This window comes from Lathyrus oleraceus, chromosome 1 (genome assembly GCF_024323335.1).
Source record: "Lathyrus oleraceus cultivar Zhongwan6 chromosome 1, CAAS_Psat_ZW6_1.0, whole genome shotgun sequence".
Lineage (NCBI taxonomy): Eukaryota > Viridiplantae > Streptophyta > Magnoliopsida > Fabales > Fabaceae > Lathyrus > Lathyrus oleraceus.
The window spans coordinates 70711389-70733885 of record NC_066579.1 but is presented as its reverse complement, the minus strand read 5'-3'; the positions used below and the strand labels follow the sequence as shown (position 1 = coordinate 70733885).

Below are 22497 nucleotides of genomic sequence, written 5' to 3'. Positions count from 1 at the left end.
TGGTTGTTGAACTCTCTGTTGTTGCTGTTGTCGTGGTTGAGGTGTTGGGATGGTTACAGCAGCAACCTGGCGATATTGCCCTCTGCTCACATTCCTCCGGTGTTGCACCGCATTAGTCTCACCCTCCCTTCTGCGAGGTGCCCCAGCAAATGGCTTCTTTGAAGATGAGGAACCAGCATCCTGAATCTTTCCAGCTTTAATAAGGCTCTCTGTCCTCTCTCCACAAATTACCACGTCAGAGAAACTACCGAATGGGCAACTTCCCATCCGGTCCATAAACACACCTTGTAAAGTCCCGATAAACATATCGGTCAACTCCCTTTCCAGCATAGGAGGTTGCACCCGTGCAACTAATTCACGCCATCTCTGGGCGTACTCCTTGAAACTCTCTCAAGATTTCTGACATAGACTCTGCAACTGAGTCCGGCTCGGCGCCATGTCCATATTATGCTTGTATTGCCTCAAGAAGGCCTCACCCAAGTCTCTCCAACTTCGAATGGATTCTCTCTTCAGCTCCATGTACCAGTCCAAGGAAGCTCTAGACAAGCTATCCTGGAAGAAGTACATCCACATCTTCTCATCGTCTGTATAAGCAGAGATCTTCCTATAATAGGCCTGCACATAGGTACGAGGGCAAGAAGTACCGTTGTATTTATCAAAAGAAGGCGCTTTGAACTTGTAGGGAATTCTCAATCCTTCCACCAGGCCCATATTCGTAACATCAAACCCCAGAGAGTTTTGACACTCCATGGCTCTGATCTTCTCAGCAAGGGCATCCACTTTCCGATCCCTCTCTTCAACTCTTACAACCTCATCATCTTCACTGAGCAGTGTGAACATGTCTTCCTGCCTGTCAACTAGCGGAGCAGGATGGCGAACGGGAGCACGGGTTGCTTTGGCATTAACAGTCTCTGCAGCAAGAGGCTGTCCATTAATTCGAATTCCTCTCAAATCATCACCCACGGCGTAATCATTGCCGGGAGCAGCAGCAACAACACCATCATTCACAGGTACACCCACTGGTGAAGCACGGCTGGGTGGCATAATCACAACTTCCTGTCTCTGGGCTAAGGCATGCAGCTCCTCTTGCCCTTGAACGACCCCTTGTATCATCGTCATGAATTGGGCCATGTTAGCCCTCATCTCAGCCAACTCAGCTTGCACTTGGTCCATGTTCCTCTGTTGATTCAACCGGGTTGCGTAGCGGTGCGGACGTTGATCAACAATCCTGCCTAAAACAGGAACCAGAGTGAGAAGTCTCGATCAAGAACACATGTAATGCAAAATGATATGTGTATGATGCTAATGATGCGTATGATGCACATGATATGTTCATTTCTCAGGCATTCAAGAGCCTAATTCATCTTTCAAGAAATGGCAACCTGCAATGAACAACAAAGCAGCAGCATACACAGGATAATGAGCACAAAGTGAAACATCAACAATCTCATCTATAGACATGAGCAACAAGGATTATACAACAATGTTCAGACAAAGATCCAAATGACCAGAGTACAACAATGAGTCCCATCCAACAAGCCTGGAGGTGATTCTCAACATAAACAACAGATACAAGCTAGGAAAGATGTCCTCCAGGAATGAGAGTCTTCAGATACTGGCACTGGTCTATCAACAGGTCGCATTCTGAACACTCTGGCAGAGGAGTGAACTTCTTCTTCAGTTGTCTTATGAGCTCCACAACTTCTCCTCCAAGTTGGCCCTCTGATGCACGTCTTAGGTCTACCTCCTTCTTCAATTGGATGTCCTTGTCCCTAAGTTGCTTTTCCAGGTCTCTTATCTTCTTCTGATAACTGGCTTCAGCTCTCTGCAACCTCAAGCACTCACGGTGTTCTGCATTCAACAAGGTCTCCATCTCCTCATAGGACCTCTTCTTGCCCTTCAGTCTACCAACATCTTCACCTTGCAGGCCCTTGAGTTGATGAGCCAAATTCAAATTATCAGCTTTGGCTTTGTAAAGCTCCATCTGGGTATCTTGTTCCTTCTCTTTCAACCGACGATTCTCCATCAAGGCTTGCTTGTACTGCTCAGCAGGTACACTCTCAGCAAGGATCAAAGGTGGTTGTTCTTGCAAAGACTCCATCCTATCATAGGGCAACAACAAAGTCTCCACTCTCTTCTTGACCCAATCAATGTAGTCAGGCATAGCAACTGCAAACTTCTTCCCTAATACAGCTCCATCCTTGACACCAATGGTCCTCCAAGCTCTTCCCACTTGCTCCAATCTAGCAGGGTCACTCCGCTTCTCAAAATATACACTCTCAGCTATCTCAGCATCAAGTGGTCTTCCATTCATCATAAACCCCAACTGGCGAAGAGAAAGAACCGGGTTGTAATTGATGCAACCCTTAGTCCCTACAAGTGGCACATTACGAAACTCTCAACAACTCATGATGACATTACGCACATCCATTCGGTAAGATTGCCACCTGATATCATAGGAGGTAAGAGACATAATACTCTGAGTCCACTTATGAGTGCTCTGAGCATCCACAAAAGGTCCACTGACTGGCAGAAGAGACAAGAACCATCTGAGCAATAAAGGGAGACAGCATCTGATAGCTCCACCCTTACCATGCCTGCTGTGAATAGCATAGTAAGTGTCAGCTAACAAAGTAGGAACCAGATTTCCTCCAAGGAAGATAGTGACTGCAGCAAAGTCCACAAAGTTAGGCATACTTGGGAACAACACAATCCCATAAATCATGATAGCCAACTGAGCATGAAAAGCTTCCCAATTTCCCTTCTTTGCTTCTTCTTTAGCCATCCTCAACAAATACTTCACAGGCAACCCTACCACATCACCACTCGACTTCCAATTGTCACTCACTTCCTTGATACTCAAATGAAAAGCTCTGGCAACAACTCTGAAATCAACCTCCTTCGGAACATCCAAGAAAGGAACCTGATACCTGATCGGAACATTCATCAGAATGGAGTACTCTTCAAGAGTGGGTGCTAACTGATAATCCTGGAAGGTGAAGCAACGGAGCTCCGGATCATAGAACTGTAGAAGAGTCTGCAACGGCACTGGATCTACCACCATCTTCAACAGTGTCAACAAATCCCCATACTGATCAACAAACACTTTCTGATTACCGCCGGTCACCAAGTTGCTCAACTCTATCAAAGACGTCAATGGCTCACGGTGAAAACTGTAGGTGCAAGTCTTCCTCTTCAATTCGGGAGCGAATGCCATCTCTCACAGTGAATAGACTCCTGAATGAACCTGAGACATGATATGCATGAGGATATTAGCTTTTTCTTTTTCTTTCTTTTTGATTTTTTTTATTGCATTATTTTTTTGAAAATAAATATGCTATGATGCAAATGATGCAGACACGACTGGCTGGCTGTGCATCTCGGAGCACAGGTTCAAAGCTTCGGCTTGAATTCGGAACCACAAATTCATCTGAGACCCAAAGTCATCTGAGACCCACAATTCTGACCCAATAGTCACCAACAGGACCCAAGAGTCACCAACAAGTCACCAACGGTACCTGTAAAAATGATCATTCCCTCCCCACTCACGGGTGTAATCTAGGCCAAGGTAAGGTCAAGAGAAACGCAGGATAAACAACCCTTTCATAGAATATCATCATGTACACACCAAATGTATGTACCGATAATACCCCATCAGGATCTGAACTGCTCGTGATATCATGTTCCGCTAAGTGGCGCAATACCACCCGCTTCCCAAGAATCACTTTATTCCTAGGTGTCCTAGAGTTCACTCATAGCCTGGGTATTGGGCCTTTTACCTCATGTAACTCCCACCCCGACAGAGAGACAAACACAGCCAGCACAGATGAAAATATGATAAATGCAAACATAAATGCAAGCATAAATGCAAACATAAACAAATAAGTGCAATAAATGAAACAGCAAAAGCAACCAAACCCTATCCTAAAGAGCGATAGGAGTGACTTGCTTAGGGAAGATGGACCAGCAAGAGGTCAACTTCTCTTTATCCCCAGCAGAGTCGCCAGCTGTCGCATTACGCGAAAAACCGGTGGGGAAACGAAACAACAGAGCCGCCACCGTGCGTGATTTATCCCAAAGGAGGGAAAGGAAACGCTCGAAGTAAACCTGGAAAAGACATGGTCTCGCGACCAGAGAGAGATGGGATCGGGAGTCGGTTGTGCGAAGGGAAGGTATTAGCACCCCTACGCATCCGTCGTACTCGACGGGATCCACGCTCAAAAGAAAGGATAAGGTTGCTAAAAACTACTCAAAACTGCAAAAGGCTGGAAGCAAACACAGAAAGACGGAAGAAACGGGACTCGGCAGGATACCGCATCCTGGGCCTACGTAGCCTGTCAGACACAGACATCAGAGTCGACGTAGTTCAGGACATGGGAAACGTGCTCGCTATGATGTCGCATCCTATGCATACGTATCTTCTCTGACCGGAGAAGAATCAGAGCACTCGTAGCTCGACTAACGCACGCCAAACAAAACCACACAGGAAACCGACTGCCAATCGCTGGACTTATGTCAGACTCCAACACAAACAGGCAAACATGGAAACCGAATGCCAATCGCTGGACTTACATCAGACTCTGAACCAACAAACACACACACAGGAAACCAACTGCCAATCGCTGGACTTATGTCAGACTCCAACAAGCAAACAAGACACAGGAAACCAACTGCCAATCGCTGGACTTACGTCAGACTCCAACAAACACAAAGGGTTGAAAAAGAAAAGGGCGCCCAGAGAGATCAGCTCATCTCCTGCCTACGTACCTCATCTGGTATGAGGATCAGGGCGACGTAGTTCCCCTTAACAGGGAAAGAACTTCTATCCTAACCAGAGACAAGGGAGATAACAAACTACTAGGGAGACTACGACTCGAGCCTAGAAGTTGTCATGCATACTATCCCTATGTTGAGGCTTCTATCCTAACTTGCACAGGAAGCAAGCTAGCCTAAACAGCACAAACAAACATAAGCACAAAAGCAAGCACACACACTATATACAAACAAGTGGCTCACACAAGGCTAGGCTTTAGTCAAGGGGTCATGTCAACCTCGACAAACAAGCCAGCTGGAAAAGGGCGTGGTTAGCTCTTAACCCTAACATTGAGAGTTAGGGTGAAGCAGATGAAATGGGAAGTGAGGGTAAGACCTCACAATTCTTATCCCTGGCCTGGGAGAGCTTCAGACAAATGAAAGTGTGGGAGTCCAGAATGTGGGAACTCTTCTCCACAAATGACTGACACAACATGATCTTGGGTTATTATCCACAATGCATCAACACATGGTGTGTGAGCAAAGTGAATGATACAACTGAATAGCAGGGGATGGATTGCACATCCCTTTTATCTGCCAATTGCCTTCTAAGAGGTCTTTACCTGCTTGGCACAAAATTAAACATTCACAAGCATTGCCTCTTAAGGAGGGCTTCAGACAGGTGCCTGCCCACATAACAGGACAGGTCTTCCAGACTACATGAAGTCAAAGGAATTATACCTCAGTGGTTAAGCAAACCACAAGCTAGCAAAGCAAGTTCAAATGAATTATAAGCAACTTAGGTACCTGTGAAGAATCTAAACCAATCAGTTCAACTGTACAGACAAACAATCAACATGCAATAACAAACAGACAGACAATGTTCACAATGTGCAAGCCACAAGGCAAACTCAAATGAGTTAGCATCAACCTACAAAACACACAAGTGTTAGTAATCAAGAGCAAACATCAATGCTCAAATGAGTAAGCATCATCAACTATGGACTTGGATGTTTAAACCTGAAATCAAAACCCACATGTAAGCCACAAACCACTAGGTCAAAGCCTAGGGTCAAAGATGGAGAAAAAATTCAAAACAGATCCTCAAACTTGACATGAAACAACCTCAAACACTTATTGACATATCCTAAAAAGGCTCATATCAAAATCATTAACCAAATGCATTTCATGATCAAGTGAAGTCAAAGGCATTTTCAAAGCATCCAAATGGTCAACAGGAATGAAAAATCTCAATCAAAACAGAAATGATACCAAAAAATCTGGAAAAAATCATGAGCAATCTAGACATCCATAACATACATCACCCAAAAAATCAGAAGCATTGGACATCATTAGGCATGGCAATCACATAGCACAATCAAGACAATCACATGTGTGACACAAATTGTCACACCAAGTTAGCATGAGCATAAAACAAAATGGGAGCATGGGAAAAATCTCAAACCAAAGCCAAAATGTTCATCAACATGTCTAGAATCCACACCCAAAATTTCAGAAGCATTGGATAAGGAACAAGCATTTTATGATGAAAGGAACAAGGCAATAGCATAAATGGACACATGTTCAATCACCCTAGGACAAATGATTTTTCAAGCCAGGCACAATTTGCAATTCAATAATCATAAAAACGTAGACAGGATAAGGATCATTGTGCAAAAAATTGGGGATCAATTGGTGCATTTTCCTATTTATAATGATTTTTTGAAGTTGAGAAAAATAAAAAAAACAAGTAGAGCTCATAGCATAAGAAAAGGAGGGAAAATGAATAAATGGCAAGGCATTTGAAAAACTACACTCAGCCGGATTCGAACCATGGCCAATTTTGAATTGTGGCGCGCCATAAGATGAAACGCACCGTTTCACTTATGCGCTGGCCTGCTGATTCAGCAGTCAACTGCTGAGTGGCACGGGTCAAAGCGTTCAGGGCCAATCAAACTGCAAGCCAGGCAAACACATGGACCAATGGATAACAAGCCCTAGGACACACATGCAAACCAGAAAAACGTTTCCAGAAGCACAAAACCGTGGCTGAAAGATGATCTTCATCTTCTTCCTCACGCAGCCAATGAACAATGCATGAGGTTCATGTGATTTCCAGAAAAATTCTCCAGAATTCAAAATCAAATACATCATTTTGTAGATCTTTCAATGGTGATAACGAATCAAACAAAAGCTAAGCATGAATCATCATATCAAGAGCAAATCGAACAAAAGAAAAAATTACATCAAAACTTGAATCCAGCATAACTTCGTGTACAATGCACCAATTCACTCAAAATTTACATCAACATCATCACCAATGAAGGATCTACACAAATATCACAAAGATTTTGAGAATTAAAGAGGTCGAAACCTGACCTTCTTGATGAGCAGAACCTGGAATTGCGTGCTACCAGCTCAGCCAAGCCTCAAATCTCCTCCACAATGCTTATTGAAGTGATTGATGATGAGTTGAATGCTCTAACACAACTGAATCCAGCTCAATTTGCGATTTCCATGGAACCTTCAAGCTTTGCACATGAACAAATATGGCACGATTCCTTCCAATTCCACGTCCAATCTTGCTTAACAATGCTTCCTCATTACAAATCAATCAATAAAACATGCTCTTGTTTGAAGAATTTGCAAAAAAAAATTGAGAGAAAAGTTTTGGTGATTTTTGGATCTAGATCTGAAATTGCAGCTAATGGTGGAAACAGTTATGATTATCCATTTATACTTCATGCTAATGATGTTTAAATCATGTTTAAGCCAAAGCCAAAGGTGATTAGCAACTTTGAAGGTGTAAGTGCAAAATGAGTTTTTCACCCTCCATGCATGGGAAGCACGTGAACAGTACCAATTTCTGGCCCAAATCCATTTAAAATAAGTCCATGCAAGCTTTAGGATTGGTTTTGTATGCTCATGATCATTCAATATGATGTTATGCAATTTTCTTCCAAAAACTTCATGAATAAGCACATGCCCATGAAAAGGAAATTTAAGTCATGTGATGGTATGTTTGGAAACTACAAGTTATAAGGATCAAAATGCAAAAAGAACCACTCATTTTGGAGCTTTGGTTAAAAAGTTATGCTCATTTGAATTTTGAAACACACTTTGCCATGATTGGATCATATCTCCTTAACCACACATGAGAAATTCATGATCTTGGACTTTTTGGAAATGGGAGAGAAAGATCTTCAACTTTCATGTTGGACAAAATTTCATTTGAAGCTTTCTTGATGATGTAATCTTGAGTTGAAGTTGGTCCAAAATCTTTCCATTTTTGGAAAGTTCAAATTACAGGTCACCTGCTATTTTTGGAAAGTCTTGACCTGACCTCAAATTCTTCAATGTTGATGTTTGAAATGTAAAATGAGACTTGTTTGAACATGAATGAATCATCTCTAACCACTTCCCACCTTCAAATCCACAGTTGACTTTGCTGTTGACTTCTATGGGCCTCAGATGAATTGATCATGTACTGATGAGTTCTGAGCCTTCAACACTTGGCCAAGCTAATTCAAAATGATCCTTGGGGTCATGTAAGCTCAATGTACCAACCCTAGGGCTTTGATCTCATGGAAAATGCTCTTGTTGCCTTGCACAGCTGAATCTCCTGACCAGTCTTGCCTGATGAGATGTAATGAACTATGCAATGCTAATGCAATCCTAATGACCTAAAAATGAAATGTATATACAAATGGGAGGTGCAAATTTGAGGTGCTACACCTGTTAATGCAAGAAGTTCACGAAGGTTCTTTTGATACTCATTCCAACGGACATGCAATGGCTAAAAAAATATTAAGAGCGGGTTACTATTGGCTGGCAGTGGAAGCTGATTGTTGCAAGTATGTGAAGAAGTGTCACAAATGCTAGATTTATGCTGACAAGATACATGTACCTCCGAATCTTCTCAACATTCTCTCCTCTCCATGGCCTTTCTCTATGTGGGGCATCGACATGATTGGTATGATTGAGCCCAAAGCTTCCAACGGACATCATTTCATTCTGGTGGCTATTGATTATTTCACAAAGTGGGTTAAATCAGCCTCATACGCCAATGTGACCAAGCAGGTGGTAGTCAAATTTATCAAGAATCAACTTATTTGCCGTTATGGTGTGCCAAGCAGAATCATCACTAATAATGGTTGAAACCTGAACAATAAAATGATGAAGGAAATGTGTGAAGAGTTCAAGATTGAACATCATAATTCCTCTCCCTACAGACCTAAGATGAACAGTGTTGTTGAAGCTGCCAACAAGAACATCAAGAAGATCATTCAGAAGATGGTAGTGACTTATAAGGACTGGCATGAGATGCTCCCCTTTTCTCTACATGGATATCGTACGTACGTCCGGACTTCAACAAGGTCAACCCTATCTTCTGTTCTTTATGGCATGAAAACAATACTCCCAATAGAAGTAAAGATCCCGTCAATGCGTATCTTGATGGAATCTAAGTTATCCGAAGCTTAATGGTGTCAAAGCAGGTATGACCAACTAAATTTGATTGAAGAAAAGAGGATGACGGCTTTATGCCATGGTCAGTTATATCAGCAGAGAATGAAGAAAGCATTCGACAAGAAGGTTCGATCTCGCGTATTCAGAGAAGGTGACCTTGTGCTTAAAAAGATTCAATATTTCATATCTGATTCTAGGGGCAAGTGGACTCCTAATTATGATGGCCCGTATGTTGTCAATAAATCCTTCTATGGTGTGGCCTTGATTCTTACAAATATGGATGGTGAGTGTAGCGGTAAATTCATGACCATCAAACTATGAATAAGTTTAACGTCAATAAAACCAGAGTCTCCACCGCGCTTTTATTGTTTCGAAAGGAAAAGGGAAAAGTACGACCAAAACCCAAAGATAAGAAGTTTTCAAATCAAAACAGATAAAATGCCAGAGATTACAGGTAAGGGGGTTGGTTACACAGAGGGAAGGTGTTAGCACCCAAAGTGTCCTAGGTACTCCTAGGGAGCCCTTTTTTATGTGTGTATGTGTTTTAGTATAAAATGATGTTTGCAATAAATAGAGTGTGAGGATGAGAAAAGAATTCATTAATTATATTTTTGTGTTTGACAAGACCTTCAGACTTGTGCCTATGTACCTATAGCGGTAAATTCATGACCATTAAGCTATGGACAAACTCAACGTCAATTAAACTAGAGTCGCCACCGCGCTTTTATTGTTTCCAATGTAAAAGGGAAAAGTACGAACAAAACCCACATATAAGAAGTTTTCAAATCAAAACTAATAAAATGCCAGAGATTACAGGTAAGGGGGTTGGTTACACAGAGGGAAGGTGTTAGCACCAAAAGTGTCCTAGGTACTTCTAGGGAGCCCTTTTTTGTGTGCGTATGTTTTTTGGTATAAAATGATGTTTGCAATAAATGGAGTGGATGGATGAGAAAAGAATTCATTAATTATATTTTTGTGTTTGACAATATCTTCGGACTTGTGCTTACGTACCAACATAAAATGAGGGATCAAAACCTCGTAGTTTGTGGTAACAATTTCAAAGGGGATGCATTGCTTTTAACAAAAATTTAGGTTTATCAAAGGCACAAAAGGCCTAAAAAGGTTTGAATGAGTGTTATTTCTTTTTGTCTTTTGAAATGTTAAGTCAGGTATAATTAGGTTCATTTACAAGTTTGATTAAGAAAGATTTTTTAAAATGCAATGGCATAAGGCCAAAGTTTCTAATTGGAAATAAAGTCTAAGTTTAGAAAACATAAGCAAAGAAGGTTTTAAAAGGAGGGAAAGATTTGAAATTTAAGAAGTGGGGAAGAGATGAAGAGACTAACCCTAAGCAAAAATTAAAAGTTAAGAGTTGAAAAGATCTGACCAATGAGATGCAATCCAATAGACAAGAATGTCATATAGAAACCCAAATTTCCCTTGGACTTTAGAATCAAGAAATATCAATACACAAATAGTAAGATGAAGAGTAAGGCATCAAATAAAGATATCCACATCCAAGCTTAGAAACTCCATGATCTTCTTCATAATCTCTCATGCATCAAATGAATTCAAAGATAGGTACCAGACACGGGTTCAAAGTAACAACTTCAATAAGACCATGTGGCAGATGAACTCATATGAGATCACAATACTTGCTTCAGATGAAGTTTCAAATCCCAAGCACTTGGTTTCATGAAAGTTGGCATTGGCCAAGTCCTTTTGCATAGGGAGTGTTGCCTAATTCTAAGTCCAATGTCTCAGAGCAATCCAATAGTCCACACAAATGTCTTTTAGGGTTTTTGTTGTTATTATGTACATTAAGGTTAAAAGATCATAAACACAAACAAGTATATACAATCACAATATAATCACAAGATAAGGCCTAAATGAGCAAAGTGAAAATGTCATTAAAGTAAACAAGTTAAATGGTATGAATAATGGCAAATGAATAAAAACTTAAAATTAAAGTGCATAAAAGTAAATGGCTTGAAATTAAATGTTAGTTGTTAGTTGATTAGAAGTTAGTATTGCTTTTGCTTTTTTTTGTTTAAGTCATTCTTTAGAGAACACTCAACCCACTATTCATAAGCATGGATCCTTGAACCAAGACATCTTCCAAAGGAAGGAAAAAGGGCCAAGTTTCCACACAATACCATGAAAGAGGAGAGACTTACAATCTCACTTACTAGAATGTTATGCCTTTGTGTCAACAATTTACCGCTATATTAAGCAATCATAATTGGACTTATGTAGAAGTCACAACTATTTGAGGCCGAGCAATAGAAATTTTATTGTTAATGCATGTTAGAGATATGGTATTATGAACCATACTTCTAAAACATACCACACCTAAAAGAATATACAAAAGGGGTGGACCTAATCTCATCCACACTTATGTTGATTTTGCAATCAACTAGCCTTAGGATATAGAGACATCATAGGTCCATGAAATGAATGAGAATAGAATGGGATTGAGATGAAGAGGGAGGGGAAAATGGGATCAACATAAATTGGTCAAAGGAGGACTTTTATCAAATTAAAATTATTCATTCATTTTGGGAGATGAAATGTATATTTCTTCAATCCCCTAAATCCAATGATTTTAACTCAACAAAGTCAAATCAACCTTGACCAAGGCCCAAAAACACAAGTCAAACTCAACAAGTCAATATCAAAAGATCAACACAATTTATTTTGCATTTAAACAAATAAAATCAATTAAATAATGCATTAAATAAAATTATGGTTGGTCAAAATCCTAAAACATCATCAAAACACCAAATAAATGGCCATGAGATTTATCATAGGTCAAACAAGGTCAAAGGACCTTGGAGAAAAAATTTCATTAATTTTGGAAACTTAAAACTATTTTTAAATAATTAAAAATAATCACAAAAACAATTAAATCATGAAAAATATCAATAATGATCCAAAAAATAATTTTAATTCAGAAAATGAAAGAGGAATTTATTTAAATTTTTTCGGTGAAACTCTCATATTTTTTGGATCAATATTAAAATTAATATGAATTAATTGTTGGTTCTATGTGTTGGCAGCAATTTTGGTAAAACCTAAAGTGTTCACAAGTTGTCACAAGTGTTGTCTTGACATAAGATAACAGGTTCCTGCAGGGTGTTTAAAATGTGAATGTGCAGGATTTTACTGAGATGTCAGACCCGATGTCATGACATTTGTATATAGAACATTCAGTCTGAATGTTATGTATTGTGTGATTGCGCTTTTTATGCTAATCTCTGTGTGATTGATGAGATGATTGAACGCGCCATTCAATCAGTAATTATAACCAGATTGACTTATTTTCCAACGAGATATAATCAGCTGTCATGAGAAGATATGAATGGAAAATAGTTTTAGGGTTTTATGATGTCCAAGCCCAGCCAAACGCTTCTATAAAAAGGGCATGGAATACCTGGTTTTAAACACAAGAAATAATGAATGAAATATTAAGAGAGAATAAGGGTGTTAGTCTTGTGTGGTCGTGTGTATTGTGAGCCATTCATTCATCCATAGATGATTGAATTGGACTGACTTTTGAGTTGTAATTTGTCCATTCTAAGCTTTGAAGCATGAGTATGTGTTTACTTGGTTGAAGCTTTTAAGCAAGATCAAGTATGTGTTCTTGAAGAGTGTCTTCTTTTCATTGTAATACTTGTTTTACATAACTACTGTGATTGAGGGGGAGTGAGTAGGATCTCATATCTAAGAGTTCTTAGGTAGAAGTCACACGGGTAGAGATTAGGTGAAAAGACTGTAACTTGAAGTTGTTTACTGAGAGTCTTTGAACTAATTCTGTTTAGTGGATTTCCTTCCTGGCTTGGTAGCCCCTAGACGTAGGTGAGTTTGCACCGAATTGGGTTAACAATTGCTTGTGTCACTTGCATTACTGTTCTTTATCTTTTATCCTGTGTATATTGTTCAGATATCAGTGTCGTGACATTACCTTCGACATCTCATATCTGATACCAGAATTTCAATTGGTATCAGAGCAGACATCCTGCTCTGGTTCTGGGTGAGATCTAGGGATGTTACTTTCTGGTACTATGGATAGAGACGGAGGATCTGTTCATAGACCACCTATTATGGATGGATCCAACTATAACTACTGGAAACCTCGAATGGTAGCCTTCTTGAAATCTTTGGATAATAAGGCTTAGAAGGCTGTTTTAATAGGCTGGGAACATCCAGTTATTACTAAGGAAGGAGAAGTTACAACTGATAAGAAGGCTGAGGAATAATGGACCAAGGAGGAGGATGATCTAGCCCTTGGGAACTCTAAAGCATTGAATTCTATATTCAATGGGGTTGATAAGAACATCTTCAGATTGGTGAACAACTGTGAGGTGGCTAAAGATGCTTGAAATATTCTCAAAACCACTCATGAAGGCACCTCTAGAGTGAAGATGTCTAAACTGCAGCTGCTCACTACCAAGTTTGAAAATTTGAGGATGAAAGAAGATGAATATATTCATGAATTTCATATGAATATCCTTGAAATTGCTAATCCCTCAGGAGCCCTGGGTGAGAAGATGTCAGATGAAAAACTAGTGAGGAAAATACTCAAGTCACTTCCAAAGAGATTTGCCATGAAAGTGGCAGCTATAGAAGAGTCTCAAGACATTTCCAATATGAGAGTGGATGAGCTAATTGGATCCCTCAAAACATTTTAGTTGGGAATGTGTGATGGATCTGAAAAGAAAGTCAAAAGCATAGCCTTCATGTCAAAATCTGGAGAGAAAGAGGAAGAAAGTGGTCAAGATACTGATGAAGATCTGGCAAATGACGTAGCATTATTAGGAAGACAGTTCAACAAACTTCTGAAAAAGATGGATGTAAGGTCTAAGTCTAATGTCAAGAACATCTCATCTGACATCAGTAGGTCCAATAATGCTGGAAGAAGAACACGATCTGATGAAAAGTCCAAAGAAGGAAAAGGAGTTCAGTGCCATGAATGTGATGGGCATGGACACATTAGAGCTGAATGTGGGACCTACCTCAAGAAACAGAAGAAGAGTCTTGCTGCTACTTGGTCTGATGAAAGTGAAACAGAAGAGTCTGCAAATCTTGTGACTGCATTGACTAGAAGATGGGGTTCTGATGAAGACTCAAGTGATGATGAAGTAACCTTTGATGAGTTAGTCAATAACTATAGAAAGTTATGTCACAGAAGTGAAGAAGTGTGTCAACAAGTGGAAAGTCAGAAGAAAGTGATAACACAACTGGAGAATGAGAAGGCAGAACACTTGGAAACCATCTCTAAGTTAAAGACTGAAACAATGTTCTTGAACTCCAAACTGGATGAGATGACAAAGTATGTCAGAATGCTAAGCAATGGATCTGACACCTTAGACAAAATTCTCCAGACTGGAAAAATGGCAGGAGACAAGTCTGGCCTTGGGTTCAATGAATCCAAACCTGAGTGTAGTCACACTGGTAGCAAACCAAAGATGTCACAGCATGTGTCACAACACCATAAGGAAAGACAACATAAAGGAAAACACCAAAGATGGAGATGTCATTACTGTGGAAAATTTGGTCACATAAAACCATTCTGCTTTAAGTTGTATGGTTATCCTAGTCCTTCTCATCATCAACCTAGACCCAAATGTCACATCACTGTCAACAGAAAACAATGGGTTCCTAGGACTGGTATTACTAACCTAATAGCTCACACTTCCTTCAGAGTTTCAGCCAAAGAAGACTGGTATTTTGACAGTGGATGCTCTAGACACATGACTGGAAACAAAAACCTGCTAACTGACCTTCATCCTCATGCCACCAGGTACGTAACCTTTGGTGATGGAGCAAAGGGTGAAATCAAGGGGATTGGAAAGCTAAACTGCCATGGAGTCCCTAACCTTGACAATGTCCTACCTGTTAAAGGACTGACTGCAAACCTAATAAGCATCAGTCAACTATGTGACCAAGGTCTAACTGTAAACTTCACAAAAACTGAATGTCTGATTACTAATAAAGAAAATGAAGTGATCATGAAAGGAGTCAGGTCTAAGGACAACTGCTATATGTGGAGTTCTCAAGAAACTGGTTATTCATCAATGTGTACTCTAGCCAAAGAAGAAGAAGTGAAGATATGGCATCAAAAATTGGGCCATCTGCATCTTAAAGGAATGAAGAGGGTTATATCTGTTGAAGTTGTCAGAGGAATTCCAAACTTAAAGATTGATGAAGGAAGAGTTTGTGGGGAGTGTCAGATTGGAAAACAGACAAAGATGTCACATCAGAAGCTCAGACATGACACCACTTCCAAAGTGCTGGAACTTCTTCACATGGACTTGATAGGACCTATGCAGGTGGAAAGTCTTGGTGGGAAAAAGTATGCTTATGTGGTGGTGGATGACTTCTCCAGATACACCTGAGTCAATTTTATAAGAGAAAAGTCTGATGTATTTTAAGTTTTCAAAGATCTTTGTCTAAGACTTCAAAGAGAAAAATAAAGTCAGGTTATTAGAATCAGAAGTGATCATGGGAAAGAATTTGAGAACAACAAATTTGCTGGATTCTGTGTATCTGAAGGAATTAGTCATGAGTTCTCATCTCCCATTACCCCTCAGCAAAATGGTGTGGTAGAAAGGAAAAATAGAACTCTCCAAGAATCTGCCAGAGCTATGATTCATGCTAAGAAATTGCCCTACCACTTCTGGGCTGAAGCTATGAACACAGCCTGCTATATTCACAACAGAGTAACCTTGAAGAAAGGGACTCCTACTACTTTATATGAAGTTTGGAAAGGAAGAAGACCTACAGTAAAATACTTCCATGTGTTTGGTAGTAAATGTTATATCTTGACTAATCATGAACAAAGAAGGAAGATGGATCCCAAGAGTGATGAAGGAATATTTCTGGGCTACTCAACAAACAACAGAGCATATAGAGTCTTTAATTCCAGAACAAAAGTAATGATGGAATCTATCAATATTGTGGTTGATGATCAACAGACTGATGTCACAAACGATGTTGAGACATCTCTAAATGATGCCCCAGCTGATTTCCCAGACAAAAGTAATGAGAGTGAACTCACTCAAGCTGAACCTGAAGCTGACAAAATTAATAAGGGACCCTCCATCAGAATTCAGAAGGATCATCCCAAAGATCTCATTATAGGAGACCCAAATAAAGGGGACACAACTAGATCAAGGGAAGTGATCTCACATAGTTGTTTTATGTCCAAGATTGAGCCTAGGAATGTCAAGAAAGCCTTAACTAATGAATTCTGGATCAATGCCATGCAGGAAGAGTTAGGCCAATTCAAGAGAAATGAAGTATGGGAATTGGTTCCATGACCTGAAGGAATAAATGTTATTGGAACAAAGTGGGTTTACAAAAATAAATCTGATGAACAAGGGGTGGTTACTAAAAATAAAGCAAGATTAGTAGCACAAGGATACACTCAAGTTGAAGGAGTTGATTTTGATGAAACATTTGCCCCTGTAGCTCGCCTTGAGTCCATTAGACTATTGCTTGGAGTGACATGTATTCTGAAGTTTAAACTATTTCAAATGGATGTAAAAAGTGCCTTCTTGAATGGTTACTTAAATGAGGAAGTGTATGTTGAACAACCTAAAGGGTTTACAGATCCAAATCTTCCAAAGCATGTGTATAAGTTGAGAAAAGCCCTCTATGGCTTGAAACAAGCTCCTAGGGCTCGGTATGATAGACTCACAGTGTTTCTCATTAACAATGGATACAGGAAGGGAGGCATTTATAAGACCTTATTTGTTAATAATAAAGGAGGAAAACTCATGGTGGCTCAAATATATGTGGATGATATTGTGTTTGGTGGGATGTCGGATCAGATGGTCGAACATTTTGTTAAACAAATGCAGTCTGATTTTGAAATGAGCCTTGTTGGAGAGCTGACCTATTTTCTTGGGCTACAAGTCAAGCAGATGGAAGATTCTATCTTTCTATCTCAAAGCAAATATGCCAATAACATTGTTAAGAAGTTTGGCATCGAGAATGCAAGTCATAAAAGAACACCTGCTCCTACACATCTGAAAGTCTCCAAAGATGAAAATGGTGTTAGTGTAGATCAAAGTCTCTACAGAAGCATGATAGGAAGTCTGCTATATCTCACAACAAGCAGACCTGACATTGCTTTTGCTGTAGGTGTTTGTGCTAGATATTAAGCTGAACCAACAGTCAGTCACATAAACCAAGTGAAAAGGATACTGAAATATGTCAATGGCACTAGTGACTATGGGATGTTGTACACTCATGGATCTGGATCTATGCTGACTGGATACTGTGATGCTGACTGGGCTGGAAGTGCTGATGATAGGAAAAGCACATCAGGAGGATGTTTCTTCTTGGGGAACAACTTAATATCATGGTTTAGTAAGAAACAAAATTGTGTGTCTCTGTCCACTACTGAAGCTGAATACATAGCAGCTGAAAGTAGTTGTTCTCAACTGGTTTGGATGAAACAGATGCTGACTGAATACAATGTCACGTAAGATGTCATGACATTGTACTGTGAGAACCTGAGTGCTATAAATATTTCTAAGAATCCTATTCAGCACATCAGGACAAAACATATTCATATTTGTCATCATTTTATTAGAGAACTAGTGGAAGAGAAAATCGTAGCCCTGGAGCATGTTACTACTGAAATGCAATTAGATGATATATTTACAAAGGCTTTGGATGCTAATCAATTTGAATGTCTAAGAGGGAAATTAGGGATTTGTGTCCATGAGAATTTATAGCAATTAATTTGGAGTGGAAAAGGTAATAAAAATATTGTCTGCCCACCTAAAATAAAGTGCCCCATTTATGGTAAATCATCACCTAGTATTGGAACTTCCATCTATAGCCTTTTCACACGCAGCCTCTACTCAAAAATTTCTACCTTCCTTTAACTTCATCAACCTTATCTGCTAGGGCAACATAAAACTTTCCACAAGAACAACAAGATGTCACAACATCCCTCACCATCTGGTTCTAAAACTACCAAACCTGCGCACAAAGATAAAACACCCTCTATGGACTTTCTTAATGAAGATATTTTGGATGTGATTCCCCTGTCTATCATTCCAGGCGACGCTCCTGGTTCTTCCTCCACTGCATGCCATACTCAAGGTAACAGTTCTAATACCCATAGCTCTAAGGATGACATGCATCACACTGATCGTGTCATTAGAAATCTTGTCACGAGGATCCTCAATGAAGGACACTCTGTAAAGGAAATTTCTACTCCTCTATCAAGAAGGGACCCTCTCCTGAGGTTGGACCTCACAATGAGAAGGAGGATGATTCCTTTAGGTCTGAAAAAGATATAATTGCTGAAGGATTATGCTCTTTAGGGCAAACTTTGTCTAGTAAATCTGTGGCATCACCTACTGCCCATGCTTCTCAGTCTAAGAAGCATGACTCTGCTAAGAAGGTGATTGACCTAGAAGTTGAGAGTTCAGATGATGAAGATGATAGTTTGCTTCATCACTTGAAGCCTAGTGTGGCTAAGAGGATGAAGACCAGAAAGGGAAGGTCTGTGGCTGAGATGATGACACCTAAAACTGCTAAGAAGGCTACTGTTGTAGGCCCCTCAAAGTCTTGGAGCAAAGTGGAGGTGAAGAAGAGAAAAGTAAGAGAAAGTTCTTACTCAGATGAAGATGTTGAAGAAGATGTCCCTGACATCTCTCCTATCAAGAAGACAACTGTTAGAAAATCCCCTACAAAAGTTGTTGTTGTACACTTGGATAATATTTCCTTCCATCTTGAAGATGGAGCAGCGAAATGGAAGTTTGTAATCCAAAGAAGAGTGGCTGTGGAAAGAGAGCTGGGCAAGGATGTTGTGGAGGTTAAAGAGGTCATGAACCTGATTAAATCTGCTGGATTAATGAAAATTGTTGCTGGGTTATCTCAGTGTTATGAAGGACTGGTGAAAGAATTTGTGGTGAACATCCCTGAGGACATTGCTGATAAAAACAGCAAGGAGTTTTGTAAAGTGTTTGTTAGAGGGAAGTGTATCAATTTTTCTCCAACTGTGATTAATAAGTTCTTAGGAAGAGGAACAGAAGGTGCATGTGAACTAGAAGCCACAGACAATGAGGTCTGTAGGGAAATAACTGCTAGTCAGGTCAAGGAATGGCCTAGCAAGAAGCATCTCCCTGCTGGAAAGCTAACTGTGAAGTATGCTATCTTGCACAAGATAGGGTCAGCAAACTGGGTACCAACCAATCACATCTCTACAATCTCAAATGCTCTTGGAAGGTTCATATTTGTTGTTCGAACAAAGCTGAAGTTTGATTATGGTAGGTTCATATTTGAACAAATTGTCAAACATTCTTCTACAAATGTCGTGAAGCTGCCCATATCGTTTCCCTCAATGATTTGTGGGATAATCCTGAGCCAACAACCTAGAATTATGAGCATAAATGATCTTCCTAGTAGAAGAAAACCTCCTCTGTCAGTTCATTATAAATTATTTGAAGGCAGTCATGTCAATGACATTGTCATGACATCTGTTGTGAAGAAGCTAGCCTCTTAAGGTGGTATGATTATTGAACTGAAAGAAACTTGTAAGGAATTGGAGACTGGGATAAGGGTAGCTAAAGCCAGGAAAGAAGCTTTGGAGGCTCTGATTGAAAGCTTGGATCAAGCTGATAGAGATAATGTTGGACAGGCCAAGGCAACAGAAGCCCAAACCTCTAGTGAGAGGTCTGAATCTCAAGATGAATCAAGTGGCAGGTCTGGGTCTGAAGTTGATGAAGATGCAAGCTCCTCTGACTAAATGTTATTGAAGTTGTCCCCCACTGTACTGATGGTGTGTTGTTCTGGATGTTCTGATGGTGGTTCTTTTGGGCAGTCATGTTTTTATGCCTTGATGTATTTTTTTTTGGTTCCTTTTGATTTTTCTGGATTTTTATCTCAGCTTGTTGAGCTGTGTTTGTTTGTGGTTATGTAACACCTAACATTATGTTTTGACACTCTGTGTGACATTCTATTTGACTAATAGAAATTTACTTTGTCTCATTGGTCTCTTTGGTCTCTTTTGGCTAAAAAGGGGGAGAAGTAGCTAAAGGAGCTGTAGCTAAAGTAGTTATGCTATAAACAGATGACCGATGATATTGAAGATGATGTATGTTGGAGATAATCTGTTTAGTACAGGTGATGTTAGATGAGGAGGTGTATGTTACAGGTGTTGTTGAAGGTGTTATCTGTGTTGAGAAGACCGAGGGGGAGAAGGAGCACAAGCGCATGTGTGCTTAATATGTGTTTACTAGTTGCTATCCTAGCTAGTAATGTGTGTTTTATAACTTCTACTGCTTAAACTGCTGATGTGATTATTCTCTTGTGAACCAAATGGTCTGATGTATGTTTTAGCCAAAATTTTCCAAAGGGGGAGTTTGTTGGTTCTATGTGTTGGCAGCAATTTTGGTAAAATCTATATTGTTCACAAGTTGTCACAAGTGTTGTCTTGACATAAGATAACAGGTTCCTGCAGGGTGTTTAAAATGTGAATGTGCAGGATTTTACTGAGATGTCAGACCTGGTGTCATGACATTTGTATACAGAACATTCAGTCTAAATGTTATGTATTGTGTGATTGCGCTTTTTATGCTAATCTCTGTGTGATTGATGAGATGATCAAACACGCCATTCAATCAGTAATTACAACCAGATTGACTTATTTTCCAACGAGATATAATCAGCTGTCATGAGAAGATATGAATGGAAAATAGTTTTAGGGTTTTATGATGTCCAAGCCAGCCAAACACTTTTATAAAAAGGGCATGGAATACCTGGTTTTAAACACAAGAAATAACGAACGAAATATTGAGAGAGAATAAGGGTTTTAGTCTTGTGTGGTCGTGTGTATTGTGAGCCATTCATTCATCCATAAATGATTGAATTGGACTGACTTATGAGTTGTGATTTGTCCACTCTAAGCTTTGAAGCATGAGTGTGTGTTTACTTGGTTGAAGCTTTTAAGCAAGATCAAGTATGTGTTCTTGAAGAGTGTCTTCTTTTCATTGTCATACTTGTTTTACATCACTGCTGTGATTGAGGGGGAGTGAGTAGGATCTCATATCTAAGAGTTCTTAGGTGAAGTCACACGGGTAGAGATTAGGTGAAAAGACTGTAACTTGAAGTTGTTTACTGAGAGTCTTTGAACTAATTCTGTTTAGTGGATTTCCTTCCTGGCTTGGCAGCCCCCAAACGTAGGTGAGTTTGCACCGAACTGGGTTAACAATTGCTTGTGTCACTTGCATTACCGTTCTTTATCTTTTATCCTGTGTATATTGTTCAGATATTAGTGTCGTGACATTACCTTCGACATCTCATATCTGATACCAGAATTTCATTAATGAAAATAAACCAAATAAAATGAAAATCAGGAAATAGTAAAAAATGTGGACCACTTGATCTCCCTCATTAATTGAGATGGCAGATCAAGTGGTCCTCAAAACAACTCAATCTTGTTGCCTACATTGGTAGGACTTCAGACAACCAAAGATCAAGAAGGATTATGGAGAATTGAGTGAGAATCGAAGAGATGAAAATTTCTGGAAAATACCTTCAATGCAGGTCTCTATAGACTCGATCTTGCTTCCACTTGCTCTTGATCTTGCTCAGGACACTTGAAGGAATGGAAATGCATCAGCAAAAGGTACAAGACTCTTGGAGATTTGAATCTCAAAACAGTGAGATTCAAACTCAATTTCCAAAGGAAATTATCAAGGTTATCCTTTGAATAAGAGGGTTTGGGAGATTGGGATTCAAAGATGGCGCACAGGGTCCTTAATTCTGATAACAAGGGTCTCTATTTATAGCCATATGATTGCTAAATGCCCACTTGAAATCAAAGTTCCAAAAATAGCAATGTACATTGCATGGGTGCATGGGTGTGTGATAGGCCCATGTAATAATCTCTTTAGGTCCAAAAACAAATACAAACATTGCTGAAGTCACATTGGTAAGCCATGCAATTATGTATGAAAGTTTCAAGCTCACTTGTGCCAAATGGTCATCCATGCGCAAGTCACTCATATCTTGTCCAAATGGGATGAAATTCGACTTTTTAGAAAGGATAGATCAAGAGGAACAACTTTTGTGTTGAACACTTTTTCATTTGAAACTTGGATCATGATGAATTTGGAGGTGGAAGTTGGGAAAATCAAATATGTCAAAAAAATTTCAAAGTGTCAAGCCATATGTTCACTTATTCCACCTTGGCTAACATTTTATGTGAGCTTCAAATGAGAAAAGTTCATTCATAAAAGTTGTAGTGATCTC

At 39.6% G+C, this 22497-nt stretch overlaps 1 protein-coding gene across 1 annotated transcript in view; it reads left to right on the top strand.

Moving 5' to 3' along the window:
• The window catches only part of LOC127091879 (uncharacterized), a 40052-nt gene extending 19583 nt beyond the window's left edge, over window positions 1-20469 (top strand). The window contains exon 2 of the mRNA XM_051030605.1: window positions 20368-20469. Within this exon, the coding sequence (XP_050886562.1) occupies window positions 20368-20469 (102 nt within the window). The remainder of the gene's footprint in view (window positions 1-20367) is intronic.
• The last annotated feature ends 2028 nt before the right edge of the window (window positions 20470-22497 follow it).